General features: G+C 40.1%; 1 protein-coding gene across 1 annotated transcript in view; it reads left to right on the plus strand.

Moving 5' to 3' along the window:
* Positions 1-274: 274 nt before the first annotated feature.
* The window catches only part of MAN2A1 (mannosidase alpha class 2A member 1), a 161,235-nt gene continuing 140,347 nt past the window's right edge, over positions 275-21,162 (plus strand). Inside the window, exon 1 of the mRNA XM_019940811.3 lies at positions 275-451. Within this exon, the coding sequence (XP_019796370.2) occupies positions 317-451 (135 nt within the window). The 5' untranslated portion in view covers positions 275-316. The remainder of the gene's footprint in view (positions 452-21,162) is intronic.

The following is a 21,162-nucleotide window of genomic DNA, read 5'->3' on the forward strand; positions in this document are numbered from 1 at the left end:
CTCCGCGCGCCCTGCCGGGTGCCGGCGCTGAACTCGAGATCTAGTTTGAGCGGGCCCCTTCCGGGCTGCAGGCGAATCCCGCCTCAGGAGGGACGCCCGGCCCCAGAGAGGGCATTGGGCCGGGGCGAAGGCCAAGGGCGCGTGGTGGCGCCGGAGATAAGGTGCGGAGCGCCGCCCGGACCCGCATCCGCAGCGGAGAGCGCGGAGAGCACAAGCCCGGGAGCAGGGAGCCTCCGGCGGCCGCTTCCAGGAGTCCACAGTCCGCCTCTTCCTCCGGGTGAGGACAGTGCCCTGGCCCCGAGTCTATCGAGGAAAAATGAAGTTAAGCCGCCAGTTCACCGTGTTTGGCAGCGCTATCTTTTGTGTGGTGATCTTTTCGCTCTACCTGATGCTGGACCGGGGTCACTTAGACTACCCCAAGAGCCCGCGCCGCGAGGGCTCCTTTCCCCAGGTAAGGAACGAGGAAGTGGGGACACGGGGCTCCGAGAGTGTAGGGGTGGGGACCCGTAGTTACCCGCTGCTCCACGACCTCTCCCTCCCGCCGAGGCTCCGCGCTCCGGCAGGGCGAGGCCAAACTGGAGGAGGCTTGGATCCTCCTCCAGCCTGGGCTCCGCAGCCACCTCATCCCGGGCGCGCGGAGTTAACAAAGTACCAGGCGACGTGCGGTGGCCGGATCGCGCTCAGGGGGAAGTGGCCGTGTTTCCGCACTTCGCACCCGGGCTTGTTGGGGTGGTCACCTGCTGGCCAGTGAACCGGCGCGGCGTGAGGCGCTCCCTCGCCGGCGCAGCGCCCACTGACAGCTGTTGGTGAGCCCCTAGGCCCACACAGGGTTAAGCTGCACTTACCCCCTGCGCGCACCCAGTCGCGGGAATGGATCAAATAAACCCCATCTGGGTGTTACATTTATTTATTTATTTAAACTGCACTGTCGCTTGAGGAAAAAAAGTTTATTCCGTGTTGCAAACCTCTAAGGTATGAATCTGTGGGGTTGATTTTAGTGTCGTCATTCTTCAGCTATTACATGGGGTTTGTTTGGAGCGGATGAGGGAGCCTAGTGGGGAAGCGCTTGTTATACTGCAGCCTGTAGCTATGGGGCGCTCAGTCCCGAGGCAGCGGTCAAATTGTCAAACGAGTTGGGAAAACGACCCGTCTTAAGTCTTTTATCTCAAGTTACTAAAAATAAGCAAATGGAGACAATCGGTTCTGTTTGGGAGGATATACCGCGTGTGCGATTTGTTTCAAGTTATTTGCCAATGACCTGTACGATCCAGAAATTTTAGTAAAACTGGATATTGGGTAGTATCCCCTGTAATGAATGAACCGAAGAACTCAAAACCCTGACAAGCTGATTTATCAACTACTTCATTCAAGGGTAGAGAAACGTAGGACGTGAACAAGTTGGTGTTTTTTTGTTTGTTTGTTTTTCTTTTGTGTGACAGTGTAAATGACCAAGGAATATTCTTGCCTTTTGTTCTTGTGAAACGCTAGGACAAAAGGCTTGAGTTTAATGAAATTAGACTACTAATTTTACCTGAATTATTGTGAAAGTGAAAAAAAGACCCCTTTGTGGATGGTGTCATCAATACAGAGCATTCACAATGCTTTGCAGATGAGAGATATTAAAAATCTGGTTGTAAACAGATGTATCAAAAAATTTAAAAGCTTCTGCTTTTAGGTAGTATTATAGAGAAAATAGTTTAGAGGTTGTCCAGTGCTTGTTGATGAGATTGAATAAAACAGTTAAAAAAAGGGGCGGAAGGGAGGAAGGGTAAACTCTCTGAAGCCAGAGCAAAAGGAGGAGTTCTAAGCCTTTTTAAAATATGTTGTACAATTTTGGGGCTTAACGTACCGTGATTTTCCCTCCAGCAATCCTATTTTTTCGAATTTTCTCCATTACAGGAAAAACCATAAAAACTGATAGATTTTACTTAAAGTGTTATCTTGAGTAATGTCCTTTGGCTTTGGCTTAATGAACACTTCTCAATGATTTATGCACACATCTGGGGCTGGGGTTCTCTGGCAACCTTGACATTTTACTGTTTCTAAAGAAGTGAGTGAGTCATTTGGTTACTGGGACGTCTTAGGCGAAGTTAATTCCAATATTTTAATATCCAGCCCTAGTCCTTGTCAAGGGGCTGAAGTTCTGCTTACAACATAAAGCATTTAATGGAAAGTGACAGTGGCTGCTGGGAGAGAAGGCCCTGCGTATATTCTGTTTTGTGTGCAAGGGGAGAGGGTTTGGAAGGTGGAACGTTTTATACTTAAGTTTGCCTTTCTCAGATTTTCAGTACTGGCTTTTCGGTGCAAAAGGCACCTTTGCTGATTTAGTTTTGGAGAGCCACTGAATCCCCACGCAGGTGGACTGGATAAATGCTGTATAAGCCTAACTCTTGTATGTCTGATATCAGCCTATGTGTCTTAGTCTTACATGGTAAACTGCATTCACACAATCACCACCCAGTAGGTGAGGAAACTTAGGCACAGAGAGAGTAACTTGCCCAGAATCACACAGCTAAGAGCTGAGATTTCAACAGGCAGCCTTTGGAGTCTGAGCTCTCAGCCACTATGCTGTACTGCCCCCTTTAGTAATGCTTTGCCTACTGTTTAGTCCCCCAACTTGCTTGTGGAAAATAGAGCATAATGCTCTGCAGCTCCTTAGCTTATGACTTTTTTTTTTTAAAGGAGTTTTTATTATGAAGCCCTAATGAATGTGCTGCTTTTTTTTTAAGCCTTTTAAAAAAAAATAAGTGTTTGATTTTGAGATAATTGTAGATTCACATGCACATATAAGTAATAATACAGAGATCACATGTATCCTTTACCAGTTTCCCCCAGTGGTACCATCTTGCAAAACTATAATATAGTATCACACCTTGGATATTTATATCTTGATACAGTCAATATACAGAATATTTCCATCACCACAAGGACCCCTTACATTGCCCTTTTATAGCCACAACCATTTTCCTCCTGTCCCTGTTCCCTTCTAGCCCCTGGCAATTACTCACCTGTTCTCAATTTCTGTAATTTTGTCATTTCAAGAATGACAAGTGAAATCATGTAGTGTGCAACCTTTGGGGATTGGCTTTTTTCACTCAGTCTAAATCTCTGCAGAGGCATCCAGGTTGTTACATGTTTGTTCCTTATTATTTTTTGCTGATGTTATTATCTTTTCATTTTTCTTTTGTTCCTTATTATTGCTGAGTAGTATTCCATAGATAGAGCACAGTTTGTTTAACCATTCACCCATTGAAGGACATCTGGGTAGTTTCCAACTTGGGGCAGTTTATTTCAAATAAAACTGCTATGAACGTTATAAACATTCACATAAGCCCTCATTTCTCTGAAAAATGCCCAGGAGTACAATTGCTGGGTCATAGGGTACAGGCATACCTCAGAGATATTGCAGGTTCAGTTCCAGACCACCGAATGTGCTCCTTTTTATGAAACGTTTAATGGTTGAGATTTATCTCTCTCCCAGAATGTCTTCTAGCTCACTTGAGAGGTAAACATTATAATGAAAACCATTATGCAGCATAGCATCCTAGCATTTGAGTTGATTTTTATTTTTTCACTACGCCTAACTCCTATGTAAATCTTAATCTGATGAGAACACCAAGCATAGCAAAGCTAGGTTGCACTAAATTATATTTCTTTGATGAGTTTGGGTATTGAATTCCTTAGTTTTAATAGAGCCAAGCTAGTCAGTCACTATAAATCATTTTGGGTGTCTAGCAGAATGATTTCTCTAGAAAGGGATTGATTTCCTCCGAATTGTCCATTTTAGTTCCTTCCAGTTAACATGGAACCTTACATGGTCCATCATGTAAACAAGATATGTTTTAAAACCGTCTTCAGTTGAGAGCAGTCTATTTGCTGTAATTCTGGCTTTCTTTCTTTTTGCCTCCTCCCCAAGTGTGTTTTCCCACCACTTGACCAGACTCTGGGGTGGAAGTGGGCCCAACTCTGGGTTCTCTAGGTTCTCCCACCCTGGAGCAGCTGCCTGCCTCTGAGATAGTCCTTGGAAGACTTTCCCCTGTGCTTCTGGGAGGAATTCCTTTGAGGCCTTGAGGCAACAGGTGGCTTTGTCTGTTTTAGCTTGTGTGTATTTTAGGGTTAATAAATCTCAGCTAGAAAAATTAATAAAAATTCCACTGTGAATGAGAGGCTGGCCAGGGCCTAATGCCCTGAAGGTGCTTTGAGGTAATGTAAGAATTCGAGCAGATGGAAAGGAGAAACATTGTTAAGGTCTTCCTGAAATTCTTCATCACTTCCTACAAGCGATTTCACAAGTTGCTTACTATCTACTTTGTGTATAAGAGGATGGCTTATTAATGTCTTATGTTTGAATCTGCAGAATTAATGACTCAGGTTTTGTATAACAAATGATCGATCTTTAAATAAGTAGTATAGCATATGGTAATAGCGATTCATATTAACCCTTGAAAGTTCAGAGATCGGGACTGATGGAAAATGTGAAAGTGAAGTTCAGATTTTATCTTGGTGCCCAGAAAACATTTATCAAGTGAGAAAGTGTGAATGTCTTTAAGTATTTGATTGAAAGACGTTGGTAGGTGGGGACTTTTATGTCTTTTTTTTTTTAACTTTTACTGTAAAAATATAATACACATATAAAAACATGCTTAAACACTTTACATCTCTAGTACTTTCTTAAGCGTTCAACACAGTATATGTTTAATTAAAGTTGACCTCAGTCCCCCAGTTGTTTTTTCTTGCTTTTAGAAATCTGTGAATCTTAAGAATAATAAATAGAAAAATACGATTTTTCCTGCTTCTCCACACTCCAGTGCACTCTATTTATAAACAATAGCTCTTCTTAGGGTTTGTGCAGGTGTGTAGAAGGAAGTTTGTTTCATTCCTTGGGGTACACTGTTTGAGAGCTGTGACTTTTGGGAAGTGATGGAACTTTGACCTTGACCGTGGTGACAACCAGGGATTTAGGAGAAATGAGTGCAAGAACATGAAAGCCCCTGAAAAGGGCTGGTTTCCTCCACCCCCTCCAGAGTGGAGTCCAGCAGTCCTTCAGGACTCCTCCTGCCAGCATGTTTCACTAAGACTCAAGAGTCTTCCTATACACGAACTAGGACAGACAGTCATGACTGCATCTGGTCTGAAGGCTTAAGTTTATTATTTTTTAAATTGAATTGAATGTGTTATTCCCAGAGCAGCACTGCTGTCAGGACCTAAACAAATGCTTTTGCTTGGGAGATGTTGCAGTCCTGTTTATCTGAAGGGGATTTTCTCTGTGACTCATTAATTAGCATTAAAGGATATCTGGGCTGTGGGCAAAACATTGACTAAAATTACCACTTTTATTTGTTGTTTTTTATTTTGAGTCAGCTATTTATTTTGGTGATAGCTGTTAAAACTTTGACTTTTTTTGACAGACTGGACTAAGTGTTGAGATTGTCCTAGAAAGAGTAGTTCAGTAGCTGCTTCTGATTCCCTGTTTTTACTCTTAGTTTTTTGAGTCCAGCAGTCTTAGTTTTCCCTTGTTGTTCCCTCACTTCCATGGAGATCTGTAAGAAAATGGGAGGATATTCAACAGCTGGAATATAATCTCTGGTTGCTGGATTATAAAGGCCTCATTGCGTTTTTGGCCCCTTCCGTCCTGGTGGTCATATTCCTGGTAGATCAGCTTTTATAGTACCTGTGGAAGAGAGGAGGAGGAACTCTAAAGAGCAAATTTTGCTTCTTTTCACAGTTGTGATTAGTAAGTTGATCAGGAGAGGAAGTGTAGACCATTTTAGCTAAAAGGGGTTTCTGTTTCAGTTACAGGTGTTACACCAAAGCTGCTAATTTTAAGGTTGAAACTGTGTTTAGGTTCAAACACGTTTGAGGGACGATTGTTCTGAAATGGAGTTGAGACCTAGTGCTTGAGTATTGCTGAATTTGCCTTGTGATAGGGAGGAAGTAAATGATTTGATTTGAGTACACTCAGTCTCTTGAGGTTACAATGTAGCTTTTCTGTGAGACAGTGTATTTAAGGTAATGCTATTTGTATTGCAATACTTCTGTGCAGACCAGTGCATAGTAGGTATCTAGTAAATATTTCATGTTAAATTTGTAAATTTAACATGTTATATCTAAAGAAAAGATCAACCTTGAAGAAAGCTAGTTTAAACGTGTACATCTCTACCTTTGGCTGCCTCACAAACTCTTTGCTACTGACATTTGGGGCTGGATTCTTTGATGTAGGGGGCTGTCCTGTGCATCACAGGATGTTTAGCAGCATCCCCGGTCTCTACCCAGTATATGCCAGGAACACCTTTCCCCAACTTGTAGCAACCAAAAGTGTCTCCGCACATTGCTGTATGTCCCCCGGGGGAAAAAAATCAACCCTGTTGAAAACCACTTTGGCTGCAGTCTAGCCAAAGGCCTATTCTTTATACCCATAGCACTTTGTTAGCACTTTGCATTTTAGGAAGGAGTGATCAAAAGGCTTAATTCTTTTTTTTTTTAATTGAAGTATAGTAGAGTTACAATGTTGTGTTAGTTTCTGGTGTACAGCAGAGTGATTCAGTTATATATGTGTATGTGTGTGTGTGTATATATATCTTCTTTTACATATGCTTTTCCATTATGGCTTATTATGGGATATTGAATATACTTCCCTGTGCTATATAATAGGACCATGTTGTTTATCCATTCTATATAAAATAGTTTGCATCTGCTCGTCCCAAACTCCCAGTCCAACCCTTCCCCCCTCCCCCTTGGCAACCACAAGTCTGTTCTCTATGTTTGTGAGTCTGTTTCTGTTTTGTAGATAAGTTCATTTGTGTCATATTTTAGATTCCACATATATCGTATGGTATTTGTTTTTCTCTTTGTGACTCACCTTATTTAGTAGGATAATCTCTAGGTCTATCCATGTAGCTGCAAATGGCATTATTTCATTCTTTTTTTTATTTCTGGGTAATAGTCGTGTGTGTGTGTGTGTGTGTGTGTGTGTGTGTGTGTGTGTATGCCATATCCTCTTTGTCCATTTATCTTTAGATGGACATCTAGTTTGTTTCCCTGTGTTGGCTATTGTAAATAGTGCTGCTGTGAGCATAGGGGTGCATGTATCTTTTTGAATTATATTATAGTTTTGTCTGGATAAATGCCCAGGAGTGGGATTGCAGGATCATATGGCAACTCTATTTTTAGTTTTTTGAGGAACGTCCATACTGTTCTCCATAGTGGCTGCACCAATTTGCATTCTCACTAACAGCGTAGGAGGAGGGTTCCCTTTTCTCCACACCCTCTCCAGCATTTGTTATTTGTAGACTTTTTAATGATGGCCATTTTGACTCGTGTGAGGTGGTATCTCATTGTAGTTTTGATTTGCATTTCTCTAAGAATTAGAGATGTCGAGCATCTTTTCATGTGCCTATTGACCATCTGTATGTCTTCTTTGGAGAAATGTCTGTTTATGGCTTCTGCCCATTTTTTGACTGGGTTGTTTGTTTTTTGAGTTGTTTGAGCTGTTTTTATATTTTGGAAGTTAAGCCCTTGTCAGTCACATTGTTTGCAAATAATTTCTCTCAGTCCATAGGTTGTCTTTTTGTTTTGTTTATGGTTTCCTTTGCTGTGCAAAAATTTATAAATTTGATTAGGTCCCATTTGTTTATTTTTGCTTTTATTTCTATTGCTTTGGGAGACTGACCTAAGAAAACGCTGGTACGATTTATGTCAGAGACTGTTTTGCCTATGTTCTCTTCGAGGAGTTTTATGGTGTCATGTCTTGTATTTAAGTCAAAAGGCTTAATTCTAATACTCAAGGATAACTAGCATTTTTTTGATGACTGAAAGTATCCTTTCACTAGATGCCCCAAATTCACTTATATTTTTAGGATTCTGCATTGCAGTATGTTATAGAAAATACAGGGGTAGATTATGTTCATATGGAAATTAAAAATGGAAGATTATTGTAATGAAACTTAATTAAAAAAAAATTGGACCATGCTTATTATTCTGAGAAAAGCATTTGGTCAAGTGATAGTAAATAGACCACGTTTTACTTTCCGCAAGCTTAGTTAGAGTTTAGCAGTAGTCTAGATTTATTCCCCTTGCCTTTTAGGACAGGAAAATAAGATATATTGATTAGTAATAAGGTAGTATGGAAGGCATATGCAAAAATAATTTGAGTTGTCTAAAGCTTTCTCAGGCAAGATATTTACTTTCTTCAGTGTATTACTTGTTTTATTTCTGCTAATTCTGATGATTCTGGTTACTGCATTTTGTATTCCTTTTTGAGATTAGAAAAAGCAGGGAAAGAAACTGGAAAATAAAGTGGATGGAGACTTCCTTCCTGTTCATTTCATTTGGTTCTAAACAGCCTTTTTAAAGAAAGGGGGTGGAGGTAGGGGTAGGAAAAGAATGAAATTCGGGGCAAATATTCTCCTTCCTTCCCTTTTGTCCGAAGGCCTGCGGTCTTGAACTTTGCTGAAGTCAGCTAACTGTGGGCCCAGTCTGGCCTGACACCTGTTTATGTAGGGCCACAAGCTAAGAATGATTCTTACATTTTAAAATGGTTAAATATGTCATGACATGGTTACACTCATTCCCCTGTGAATCGAATCATCTCTGGCTGCTTTTGTGTTACAAGGGCAGAGTTGAGAGGTTGCGACAGAAAGTGTAGCCCACAAAGCCTAAAATATTTACTGTTTGACCCTTTGCAGAAAAAGTTTGCCAACCCTTGGTTTAAACCGTATTTCTCTGTTATTAACATTGGAAGCAAATAGTGTGGTTACATCTGTTGAAGCAGAGGTGGGTTAATTAAAAACAAACAAAGTTCTCGTAAACTGGTTATTAGGTAAGCATTACTCAAACTTAGTTTGTGTTTTGAGAGTGTGGTTTAAAACTTGTGTTGTCTATGTGTTTCATAGATTTCCAAGGGTCCTTGGGGAACTTCTGTGCTAGAGCACGGGCATGCTTGACATGTTTAATTTGTTTCCCTTCTATCACCTGAAGATTTCTCACTCTGGGACCGATCTGGGACAGAGGGTTCTAGGGCATGAACTAAGCAAAATTGATCCATAGTCTTGAGATTGCAAACCATGACTTTATTGTGTCTTGGATTTGCTGTAATTCACAGATGGGCTGAATTCTGAGCCTAATCTGACTGCTTGGGTTGGTTAGTACCGTGGAAGGAGAGCCCAGGTCCTTCTGCAAAAGGTATCTTCTGCAAAAACCATAGATCTAGGCCGGAACTTGGCAGTCATCTCTGGGACCCCGACGACTGCTCAGCTTGAAGGCAAAGAACTGACTACCAGGGTGTCTGCAGGGGCACTGTGCTACTCTGGTTATCCAAGAGTAATTAATTCCTGCTAATTTTGATCCTTCTTTATGCTTCTTAATGATTATGTGTGACTTTCATCATTCCTGTGGCACAGGCCACCATCCGGTTTGTGTGCTCAAAGACTTTACTGTCACCATTAAAATGTAGTGCACTTCCTCTGAACAAAATGAGTGTAATGCGTCTCATTGAGTGCAACTTTTAAGTGTTTTTTTTTTTCTTTCATTTTCAAATATATGCATGTGTGCATTTTTCACATGTAAGTGGATTTCTGCACTGGCTTCCTTTGCAGGTAGTTGCCTTCAGAAGTCCAGCAAAATCAACTGCTTTTTGCAAAGGCAGAGCAGGTCCCAAATGAGACCTGATCCTACCACTGAACATTATTGTCCTGAATCAGGAGTCTGGAGAGCCAGGAAACTTGCCAATTTTTTTTTTTTCTTCTAAATACATGTTTCTTCCAGGTCTGATGGTGTTTAGTTTTGTAATGGGAAGCTCTTCCTCTTCAGGATGAAGCTGTACGTTGGGCCTGAAGGTGTACTTGGCAGCTTTACCCTCTTTTCCCTCCTGCGGGTGTGGAGGAATCTGGAATTTATTGGTCCTGGCCTTTGTGGCAACATTTTTACCTGCGGAGCATTAGAGGATGGAAGCCTGACAGTCTGAATCATTCTCAGAATTATTTTCTACATAAAAGAAGTCCTGAATTTCTGTTTTTAGAATCAGTGAGGTAGTCATTCTCTTAGCAGTCATCAGTTCCCCAGAAAAGTCATAATAGGAAAGAGTCATAGAATTTTTGGAGGGCCCTTCCAAGGTTAGATAATTTAGTCTTTGATTTTTCAGATAAGGACACAGACGTGTAAACTGGACCTCAGCAGTTTTGTTTTGGTTTTTTGGCTTAGGTCCCATAACTAGTCATAGCATACCTGGGACATGCTTGCTGTCCTGTAATTCAATGATCTTTCGTTGTACTACAGCCAGCATATATTTGATGACTCACTATGCGTTAGGTACTATGGAAATTGTGATAGACATGCCAGATATATTATTTGCTTTTTGATAGAGCTTCTTAGTTATTTGAGGAGACACAACTGCCATTTCTGAAACAATTAGAGACAGTTGAGTGTTATTTAGTTATTCTTTAGAAGAGTTAATTTAAAAAAGAACAGTGCCTGGCATGTAGCAAATGCTCAATAAATGCTAACTATTACCAATGAACAGAGGTTTATATAGTATCTATTATGTACAAGGCATTGTTGTAGGTTCTGGGTATAAAGGAACTAAGAATAAAATAAGAGTCCATGATCTTAATTTATATTCTTAATATAAGGGCAAAGGCCTTAAAGAGAATTCAGAACTAAGTTCGTGTAATGGCCTAGCTCCAACTGACCAAAGGACATGGGACAGAAGCTAGGCTTTTCTGATTGGGTAGGACTTTGAAAGGAGAAAAGACATTCCTAGTGTGAAGTACAATGCTTCCGAAGGCTCGGAGCCTGGCCCAATGAGAAGAGGTTAGGAGGTTGGTTTGATTTATAATATTTGGAGCTTATAAAGAGTAATTGGGAAAACACAGCAGGTAGTTTGGGATCAGATTGTGAATTTTCCTGAGAGCCAGTGCGAGGAGTTATGAGTTGGATGGTGGTGAACCATTCGAAGTTATTGAGTATGTCAGGAAGCTGCTTGAGAAAACCAGTGTTGGAGAATTAATTTCATAGAAAATTTTAGACCTGGAAGGGAGCTAAGAGAATATTAAATCTAAATTATTCTGGTAGCAGGTGTGTAGGAAGACTCAGAAGCAGGAAGGCAGCTGAGAATCTGTTTGAGGTAATACAGACATAAGGCAGTAAATCCCTGTACCAGCATTGAATTGGCTGGAATCAAGAGGAAGAGGGAAAATGTGGAGACATTTTGTAAGAAGTGTCGGGCTTTCTAACAGATTTGATAAAGGGTAATGATGGGTGGCTTGAATAAAAAAGGTTCTCCCACCTTTTTCCTTTGGGGCATTTGGAGACTGCTTGTACTGCTTGCAGAAGGGGATAGTTGGAAGGATAAGCTAGTTTGGGAAGCCAAGTTCAGTTTCGTGTATGATGAGGTGGATGTGAGTGGAAATAGCCAAGTGGGCTGGAGTGCCAGAGTGAGAGATCGGGGAAGGGAGATGCTGATCTGGTATCATCAGCACAGTCGAGAATGAATGAGCTCACATGGGGCCTTGTGAGAAGACAGCAGAGAGCCAAGTAACATTTCTTATAGCCAAAAGCTATGCTTCTTAGATTAAGATTACTGTGTAGCAGATGTTAATAAAATGCAGCAGCTTGTATTCAAATTGTCAGAGACCAGTTCATTGGTCAGCATACCTCAGAAAAGGTAAGGCTATCATAAGGAAGGATTACAAAGAAGGATTTCAGTAGGAAATGAAAAAAGGCCCATTTCACCTTTGGCCCAAATTATGGGACTAAATTATTTTTTCTAGGTTATAAGAACAAAAAATAGATTACTCTATGTGTGTGTGCATGTGGGGTGTGTGTATGTTGGGGGGTGGGGGTGGGAGAGGGAGGAAAAGAGAGATTTATTAAAGACCAAAAGGCAGCACTCTAAGCAGGGGCCTCATAGCTCAAGGTTGTTCTGAAGATCAAACAGATTTCTGAGGATACCCCCAAACTGCCTGTTGTTTATAGCAAAGAAGAGCCTGTCCCATTTGAATGGTGGCTAGCCTCATGTCCCTCACCCCAGAACTGAAGAAGAACTCTTTTTGTCCCCAGACCAATTAGTGAAAATTTGTGGGGCCAAATGACAGCACTCAAGATGCAAGATATTGGGCTGGCCAAAAATTTCTTTTGGGTTTTTCCATAAGATGTTACGGAAAAACTCGGACGAACTTTTTGGCCAACCCTGATACTTCTTGTGACTTTCAGGGGAGATCTAACCAATAACTGTTTAAAAGAAAAAAAAATTGAAGAACCCAAGAAATTAATATCTTTAACTCATCTCTGATAGCTGATAGTATGATATTTAGAAGTTTGCTATTTTACATTCTTTTATGTTGCATTGTGCCTTACTATTGCTTTTGTTGTGTCTGTGGTATTTATCATGCTCCTCCTTGCCCTTGTAGATCAATTGGTTCAGACCGATTTTTTTTTAAATTTATTTTATTGAAGTATAGTTAATTTACAGTGTTGTGTTAATTTCTGCTGTACAGCAAAGTGATTTAGTTATACATATATATACACATTCTTTTTCATATTCTTTTCCTTTTCGGCGTATCACAGGACGTTGAATATAGTTCCCTGTGCTATACAGTAGGACCTTGTTGTTTATCCATTCTGTATATAATAGTTTGCATCTGCTAATCCCAAACTCCCAACCCATTCCCCCCTCCTCCCCTTCGGCAACCACAAGCCTGTTCTCCATCAGACTGATTTTTACAAAGTCACTAGGAAAGGATTTGTAAAACTTTAGAATATTTGATGCTTGGAAAGAAAAGTAAGGAAATTCAGAATTTACAATGATTCAGGTGGGACTTGCCTAAACACCTGTCTCTTGTCTGTAAGGAATAGAGGGGCTTATTCAGGAAATGAATAGTATAAGCAAGACTGAAGGTAGGCTGATTATCTACTTAATACAATCCTGCCTTCAGAGATTCCCCAGAACTATTTCTGTATGAAAAACCGTCTTAGACATGCCAATTGCATTTATTTTAATAGGCTAACACTGTTTAGGATATTTGTTTTTTCCATTTTTGACAGTTACTTTCTTTTTACATTAAAATTGTGTTCCTCAAAATTACTTGTGTAAAATTATAATATGTCGATAGAACTTTTATTAGCAGATCCTGAAGTATAATATATGTCATTCCTTCATGGAGAATGAGTTAGGTAGTATAAATGGATTGTGCATAGTAACCCTTGTGTACAAAGACAGGCATATGTCAAAAAATATAAGATAGATTAACAACATAGACCAGAAGTCTTTGATCAGATGAATGCATGACAGTATGATCCTGGTTCCTTGGGAATTGTTGCAGTCTGAAAGTGTGTCCCATGAACTTTTATGCATGTTCTTGGGTGGGATACATTGTTGACATATTATCTCAGAGTACTATGTGTAAGGATAGAAATTCCATTAAAATATAAAATATGTTTTAGAAGAAAAATTAGTATGATTTTTTAAAAAGTTACAAAACTATAAAGAAAAGTAATGTCCCATGGAAGAGTTTGCAAAGTGCTGAATTAAAGAATTCTATTAGTCAACACCTAATTTGCTTAGTGCCACTTAATTGCAGTTATTAACTATATTTGAAAGTAATAAAACTGTACTGTATGAAGATATTTTATAACGTAAACATTTTGTGCTGCCTGCAAGGCCTTGTTCTCATAATCATTTTTAAAAAGATACCTGTTTTGCAGAATTTCACTTTATACAGTGGCTCGGTGCCTAAAATGTGGCCTCAACAGGAGGTGGTTCCTGTGCAGCTGCACTGGGCTGCTGTGGATGGGGATGATAGGGTTCCAATTCCCGTAAACATCTGGAAACCCATAGGGTGGAAGGAGAGCTATGTCCTGGAGCCCACAGAAAGCTGCCGGCAATTGGAATCCTGACCGTACTTTGGAGGTGGTGAGAGAATGGGATTACAAAGATGGGGAGAACCACTGTGGTCTGTTGTTTTTCTGGGTCAGGGCTGGGATCCTCTGTAGTGATTCCAGCAGCTACAGAGTGGTTACCCACATGCAGCCAGGAGGAGTCTTTTGGGTTCCCTGAAGGAAGCAAGGGATGGTGAACTTGGAGTCCCAGCTCTTCCCTTCACAGTCACTTGGCACTCTATTCATATACCTGCATCCAAGTAGCCTTTGTCACTGTCACACCTAGGCAGGTGTGAGATTTATGAATGATGATTTCCAGGGCAAAGAGTGCCTTGGCTCTTGTGTTTTGACAGGGTATTATGTAATTAAGTATTCTTTGTGCTCCCACGGTGAGGGCATTTATTTCTTTGAATGGACAAGTAGAAGCACAAAGACAATACCTTGGAAGAGATTCAGGCATGATCAGCTCCAGGTCTGGGTAAATCACTGAAAGGTCATTTGTAATTGTGGTTTGTGGCTTGTTGATAGAGTAGTAGAGTTACATACATAACTGTGGCCACAGCCTTAGTTCACACTCTTTCTGGCCTCAGCACTGCACATCTTAAGGGGTGGAGTGGTCACTTGGGTGACTTGTCATTTTATCAAACCAAAATGCTTTCCTGTCACGTGCCTGAGATCTGACTAAATAGCAGGATTTTTCTGTGTAGTTGCATAGCAGCTGACTGACGTGGAACTAAGGCAATAACGGTGACACCCCTGCTGGAAATACAGACTCTCTTTTACCAAATCACTGTTCCTATATTTAGCTTTAATGCAGTGGTTCTTAACTGGATATGTGTGAGAATTGCCTGGTGAGCCTTTTACAATGATAAAAGGCAGATCTGTGCACTCTCTCTCTGGGTAATCCCATTCATTCCCACGGCCTTAAATTCATATTTATACTGACCACTCAAGTTTATATATTCTCCTGACTTTCAGACTTGCATGTCAGTGTGACACCACCGTTGAGCTATCTAATAGTTCCAGAATGGAACCTTTGCCCCTCACTCTGTACCTTCCCCAACATTCCTTGTTTTCTTAAAATGCCACCCACTATCCTCCCAGTTCCCCAGCAAAAACCATCATCCTCCCAGTTGTCTCAGCAAAAATAAGGGGCCATTTTTCTTGCTTTCCTGCCCCCCAGACCCCCACCCACACCCCGCCCAGTTCATCTGTCCTGTCAAATCCTTTCACATTCCTCCACCTCTGCTGCCTTGGCTCGGCCCTGGCTACCTTGATGTTTACCTGGCAAACTGCAGTAACCTCTTCCTCCACTGCTTCACTACAGCACCAGGATAGCTTTAAAACACTTTTTGTTCATTGATCCCAAAACTGTCCAGGATGAAGATACGGATGTTTCTTTCCCTGAAAAATATTTTTAACCATAACGTCTTTTTCTGCCTCCTTTATTCAAAGATAGTATATAGTCTTGTTAGATCAAAATATGCCCCTGGGAAACAGCTTATAAAGTCACATGGTCTCACCTTCCTTGCTTCATTGTATGGGCTCTCAGCTCCTTAGGCTCCCAGCTCTCCGCCTCTTCTGATGGACATTTGGGCAGACTTCCACTCACAGGGACTTCAAGTGTAAGGATACTTGCTGAGCTTTATATAGGACAGCTCTCTGCCAGGTGTATTACTTTCCTAATAAATCACAACAAACTTAGTGGCTTAAAACAAGAAAAATGTATTATCTTACAGTTCTACAGGTCAGAAGTTTGGAAAGGGTCTTATTTGACTAAAATCAAGACGTTGGCAGGGCTGATTTCCTCATGGAGACTTTAAGGGAGAATCCATTTCCTCACCTTTTCCAGCCTCTAGAGGCTGCCTGCATTTGCTGCTCAAAGGTCCCCTTCTAGCCTGGCATCACTTTCACCTGCTCTTCTGTCTTCATATCTCCTCTGAGATATGACTGTGACTCTGACTGTGACTGTGACTCTTCCATCACCTTGTTTTCCATTATAAGGCCCCATGTGATTATGTTGGGACTACCTGAATATTCTAGGACAGCCTCCCCATCTCAAAAATCTTAAGTTAATCACATCAGCAAAGTTCCTTTTGCCATGTAAAGTAACAGATTCACAGTTTTCAGGGATTAGGACATGGACATCATTGGGAGGCCATTATTCTGCCTGCCACACCAGGCACTATTTAAACTGATTTGTGTATGCAAACTAATTTAACACTCATAACCATCCTATGAGTTAGGTATTATTAGTGATCCCCATTTTACAGATGAGGAAACTGAGGCACAGAGAAATTATGTAACTTGCCCAAGGTTATACAGCCATTAATAGTGGAACCATAATTCAAATTTGGCTAGGCTTTATTTTTTATCTTATTTTCCAGATTTATTGAGAAATAATTGACGTATAATATTATATAAGTTTAAGGTGTACAAATGATGCTTTGATACATGTATATATTACGAAATGATTACTCTAATAATATTAGTTGACAAATCCATCACCTCACATAATTACCATTTCTTTTTTGTGGTGGGAACACATATTTATATACAGTATCGTTAACTGTAATCATCGTGCTATACATTAGATCCCTAGAATTTATTCATCTTCTAACTGGTAGTTTGTACCCTTTGATTAACATCTCCCCGTTTTCCCCTCCTCCCAGCCCCGAGTAACTATTAATACCATTCTATTCTGTGTTTCTATGATTTTTTAGATTCCACATGTAAATGGTACCATATAGTATATGTATTTTTTTTGACTTATTTCACTTAGCATAATGTCCTCAAGGCTCATCTGTATTATCACAAATAGAGGATTTCCTTTTTTTATGGCTAAGGTGTGTGTGTGTGTACACATGTACCACATTTTCTTTATTCATTTGTTGATGGACACTTAGATTGTTTTGGTATCTTGGCTGTTGTGAGTAATGCTGCAGTGAACATTTCTTTGAGATCCTGTTTTCATTTCCTTTTGATACATACCCAGAAGTGGCATTGCTGGATCCTATAGTAGTTCTATTTTTATTTGTTGAGGAACCTCCATACTGTTTTCCATAATGGATGCACCAGATTACATTCCCACTGACAGTGCTCAAGGGTTCTATTTTCTCTATACCCTCACCAACACTTGTTACCTCCTGTCTTTTTGATGACAGCCATTTTATCCATTGTGAGGTGATAGGTGATATCTCATTGTGGTTTTGATTTGCATTTCCCTGATGATTAGTGCTGTTGAGCACCTTTTCATGTACCTGTTGGCCATCTGTATATCAGCTTTGGAAAAATATCTATTCCTCTGCTCAATTTTTAATCATTTTTTTTTAAACTACTGAGTTGTATGCATTCTTTATATATTGGGTATTAACCCCTTATTAGATACATGTTTGCAAATATTTTCGCTTATTCCATAGGTTCCCTTTTTTTGTTGTTGATTATTTCTTTTGCTGTGCAGAGCTTTTTAGTTTGATGTAGCCCCACGTACTAATTTTTGCTTTTGTTGCTTGTGCTTTTGGGGTCACATCCAAAAAATTGTTGCCCAGACCTATGTCAAACATTTTCCTTATGTTTTTTTCTAGGGGTTTTACAGTTTCAGTTCTTATGTTTAAGTCCTGAATCCATTTCAGTGGTATAAGATTGGGATCTAATTCCATTCTTCTGCTTGTGGTTTTCTAGTATTCTCAACATTGTTTATGGAATAGAATATCCATTCCTCTTTGAGTATTTTTGGCTCCCTTGTCAAATATTAGTTGACCATATATGTGAGGATTTATTTCTGAGCTCCTGATTCTGTTTCATTGGCCTATGTGTCAGTTTTTATGCCAGTACCATACTGTTTTGATTACTATAGCTTTGTAGTACAGTTTAAAATCAGGAAGTGTGATGCCTCCAGCTTTACTCTTCTTTCTCAGTATTGCTTTGGCTTTTTGAGGTCTTTCATCATTTTATACAAATTACACGATTGTTTTTTCCATTTCTGAAAAAATGCCATTGGAATTTTGATAGGGATTGCATTGAATTTTGATAGGGACGGTGTTGGGTAATATGAACATTTTAACAATATTTGTTCTTTTGACTCATGAACAAGGGATATCTTTCCATTTGTTTCTGCTCTAATATTTGTTCATTCCTTCCTCTGCTAACTTTGGGCTTAGTTCGTTCTTCTTTCTCTAGTTCCTTGAGTTGTAAAGTTACGTTGTTTATTTGAGATCTTTTTTCTTTTTTCTTTTTTTTTTTTTTTTTGCGGTACGCGGGCCTCTCACTGCTGTGGCCTCTCCCATTGAGGAGCACAGGCTCCGGACGCACAGGCTCAGCGGCCATGGCTCACGGGCCCAGCCGCTCCGCGGCATGTGGGATCCTCCCGGACCGGGGTACGAACCCGAGTCCCCTGCATCGGCAGGCAGACTCTCAACCACTGCGCCACCAGGGAAGCCCTCTTTTTTCTTAATGTAGGCATTTATCACTATAAACTTCCCTTTTAGAACTGCTTTTGCAGCATTTACTGGGTTTTGGTATGCTGTGTTTCCCTTTTCATTTGTGTAAAGGTATTTTTTGATTTCCCTTTTGGTTTCTTCTTTGACCCATTAGTTATTCAGGAGTGTGTTATGTAATTTCCACATATTCGTGAATTTTCCAGCATTCCTTCTGTTAGTTCATTCCTAGTTAGATTCCATTCTGGTGGGAAAAGATGCTTGATGTGCTTTCAGTCTTCTTAAATTTGCTAAACTTGCTTTGTGATCTATCGTATCATCTGTTCTGGAGAATGTTCCATGTGTGCTTGAAAAGAATATGTATTCTGCTATTGTTGGTTGAAATGTTCTATATATGTCCATTAGGTTCATTCGTTCCAAAGTGTGGCTCAAGTCCAATGTTTCCTTGTTGATTTTCTGTCTGGATGATCTGTCTATTGTCGAATGTGGGGTACTGAAGTCCCCTACTATTATTATATTGCCTATTTTTCCTTCAGGTCTGTTAATAATTACTTAATATATTTAGGTACTCCAATGTTGGGCACATATACATTTAGGAGTGTTATGCCTTGTTGACTAATTGATTGCTTTATCAATATATAATGACCTTTTTGTTTCTTTTTACCATTTTTGTCTTAAAGTCTATTTTGTCTGATAAAATTATATTTACTTCTGTTCAGTTTTGGTTTCCATTTGTACAGAATATCTTTTTTTTTTTAAATTGCTAGTTTGTTTATTTATTTTTTTGGCCGGGTCACACGGCTTGAGGGATCTTAGTTCCCCAACCAGGGATCAGACCTGGGCCCCGGCAGTGAAAGCACTACGTCCTAACCACTAGACCAGGGAACCAGGGAATTCCCCAGAGTATCTTTTTCCACCCCTTCACTTTGAATTTGTGTGTGTCCTTAAAGCTGAAGTGAGTGTTGTGTAGCCAGTATATAGTTAGGTCTTGCTTTTTGTCCATCCAGCCACTCTGTCTTTTTTTTGTTTGTTTGTTTTTTGTTTTTTGTGGTACGCGGGCCTCTCACTGTTGTGGCCTCTCCCGTTGTGGAGCACAGGCTCCGGACGCGCAGGCTCAGCGGCCATGGCTCACGGGCCTAGCCGCTCCGCGGCATGTGGGATCTTCCCGGACCGGGGAACGAACCCGTGTCCCCTGCATCGGCAGGCGGACTCTCAACCACTGCACCACCAGGGAAGCCCCCACTCTGTCTTTTGATTGCAGAATTTAATGCATTTACATTTAGAGTAATTACTGATTGGTAAGAACTTACTAATATCATCTTGTTGTCTGGCTGTTTTGTAGTTCCCTTGTTCTTTATTCCTGTCTTGCTGCCTTCCTTTGTGACTTGATTTTCTGTAGCAGTATGCTTTGATTCTCTTCTCTCTGTCTTTTGTGAATCTGCTGTAGCATTTTGCTTTGTGGCTACCATGAGGCTTACATAAAACATTTCATAGTTTTAACAATGTATTTTACGATGATAACTTAGATCACACACAAAAACTTTACCCTTTTACTCTCCCCTTTGAAGTCACAATTTACTTCTTTTTATATTGTGTATCCATTAACAAATTACTGTAGCTAGTTATTTTAATGCTTTTTCCTTAACTTTTGTTTTTGAATTTTATTTTATTTTTTTATACAGCAGGTTCTTATTAGTCATCAGTTTTATACACATCAGTGTATATATGTCAATGCCAATCTCCCAGTTCATCACACCCCCACCCCCACCCGCCGCTGCTTTCCCCCCTTGGTGTCCATACGTTTGTTCTCTACATCTGTGTCTCAGTTTCTGCCCTGCAAACCGGTTCATCTATACCATTTTTCTAGGTTCCACATATATGCGTTAATATGCGATATGTGTTTTTCTCTGACTTACTTCACTCTGAATGACAGTCTCTAGATTCATCCACGTCTCTACAGATGAACCAATTTCATTCCTTTTTATGGCTGAGTAATATTCCATTGTATATATGTATATATATGTATAACTTTATTTTATTAGAGTTAAATGGTTAGCACTCCACTGTACTTTATTACAGTATTAGAGTATTCTGAATTTGACTATATACTTACCTTTACCAGTGTGTTTTGTATTTTCTGTGTTTTCATGTTACTAATTAGTGTGTTTTCATTTCAGCTGGAAGACTTTTTCCAGCATTTCTTGTAAGGCAGGTGTTGTGATGAGTTCCCTTAGCTTTTGTTTGTCTGGGAGAATCTTTATCCCTTCTTCATTTCTGAATGACAGCGTTGCCAGGTAAAGAAAGTATCCTTGGTTGGCAGTTTTCTTCTTTCAGCCCTTTGAATATATCATCCTGCTCTCTCCTGCCCCGTAAGATTTCTGCTTAGAAATCCACCAATAGCCTATTGGGGGTTCCCTTGAGCGTTACAAGCTTTTTTTCTCTTCCAGCTTTTAAGATTTTTCTTTGTCTTTGATTTCTGTCAATTTTGTTAAACTCTTGGAGAGGATCACTTTAAATTGATTCGGTTTGGTGACCTATTAGCTTCATGAACCTGATATCCAAATCTCTCCTCAGTTTGGGAAAGTTCTCAGCCATTATTTCATTAAATAAGCTTTCTGCACTCTTCTCCTTCCCAAACTCCAATAATTTGCAAACCGGTTCTTTTGTTGGTATCCCACAGAACATGTAGGCTTTTAAAATTCTTTTTCATTCCTTTTTCTTTTTTCTCTTGATTGAATGATTTCAGTTGATCTATCTTTGAGCTCACTTGCTTGGTCAAGTCTGATGTTAGAGCTCTCTACTGATCACTGTATTCCTCAGCTTGAAAATTTCTTGTTTGGTTCTTATATATGTT

This window comes from Tursiops truncatus, chromosome 3, assembly GCF_011762595.2.
Source record: "Tursiops truncatus isolate mTurTru1 chromosome 3, mTurTru1.mat.Y, whole genome shotgun sequence".
Classification (NCBI taxonomy): Eukaryota; Metazoa; Chordata; class Mammalia; order Artiodactyla; family Delphinidae; genus Tursiops; species Tursiops truncatus.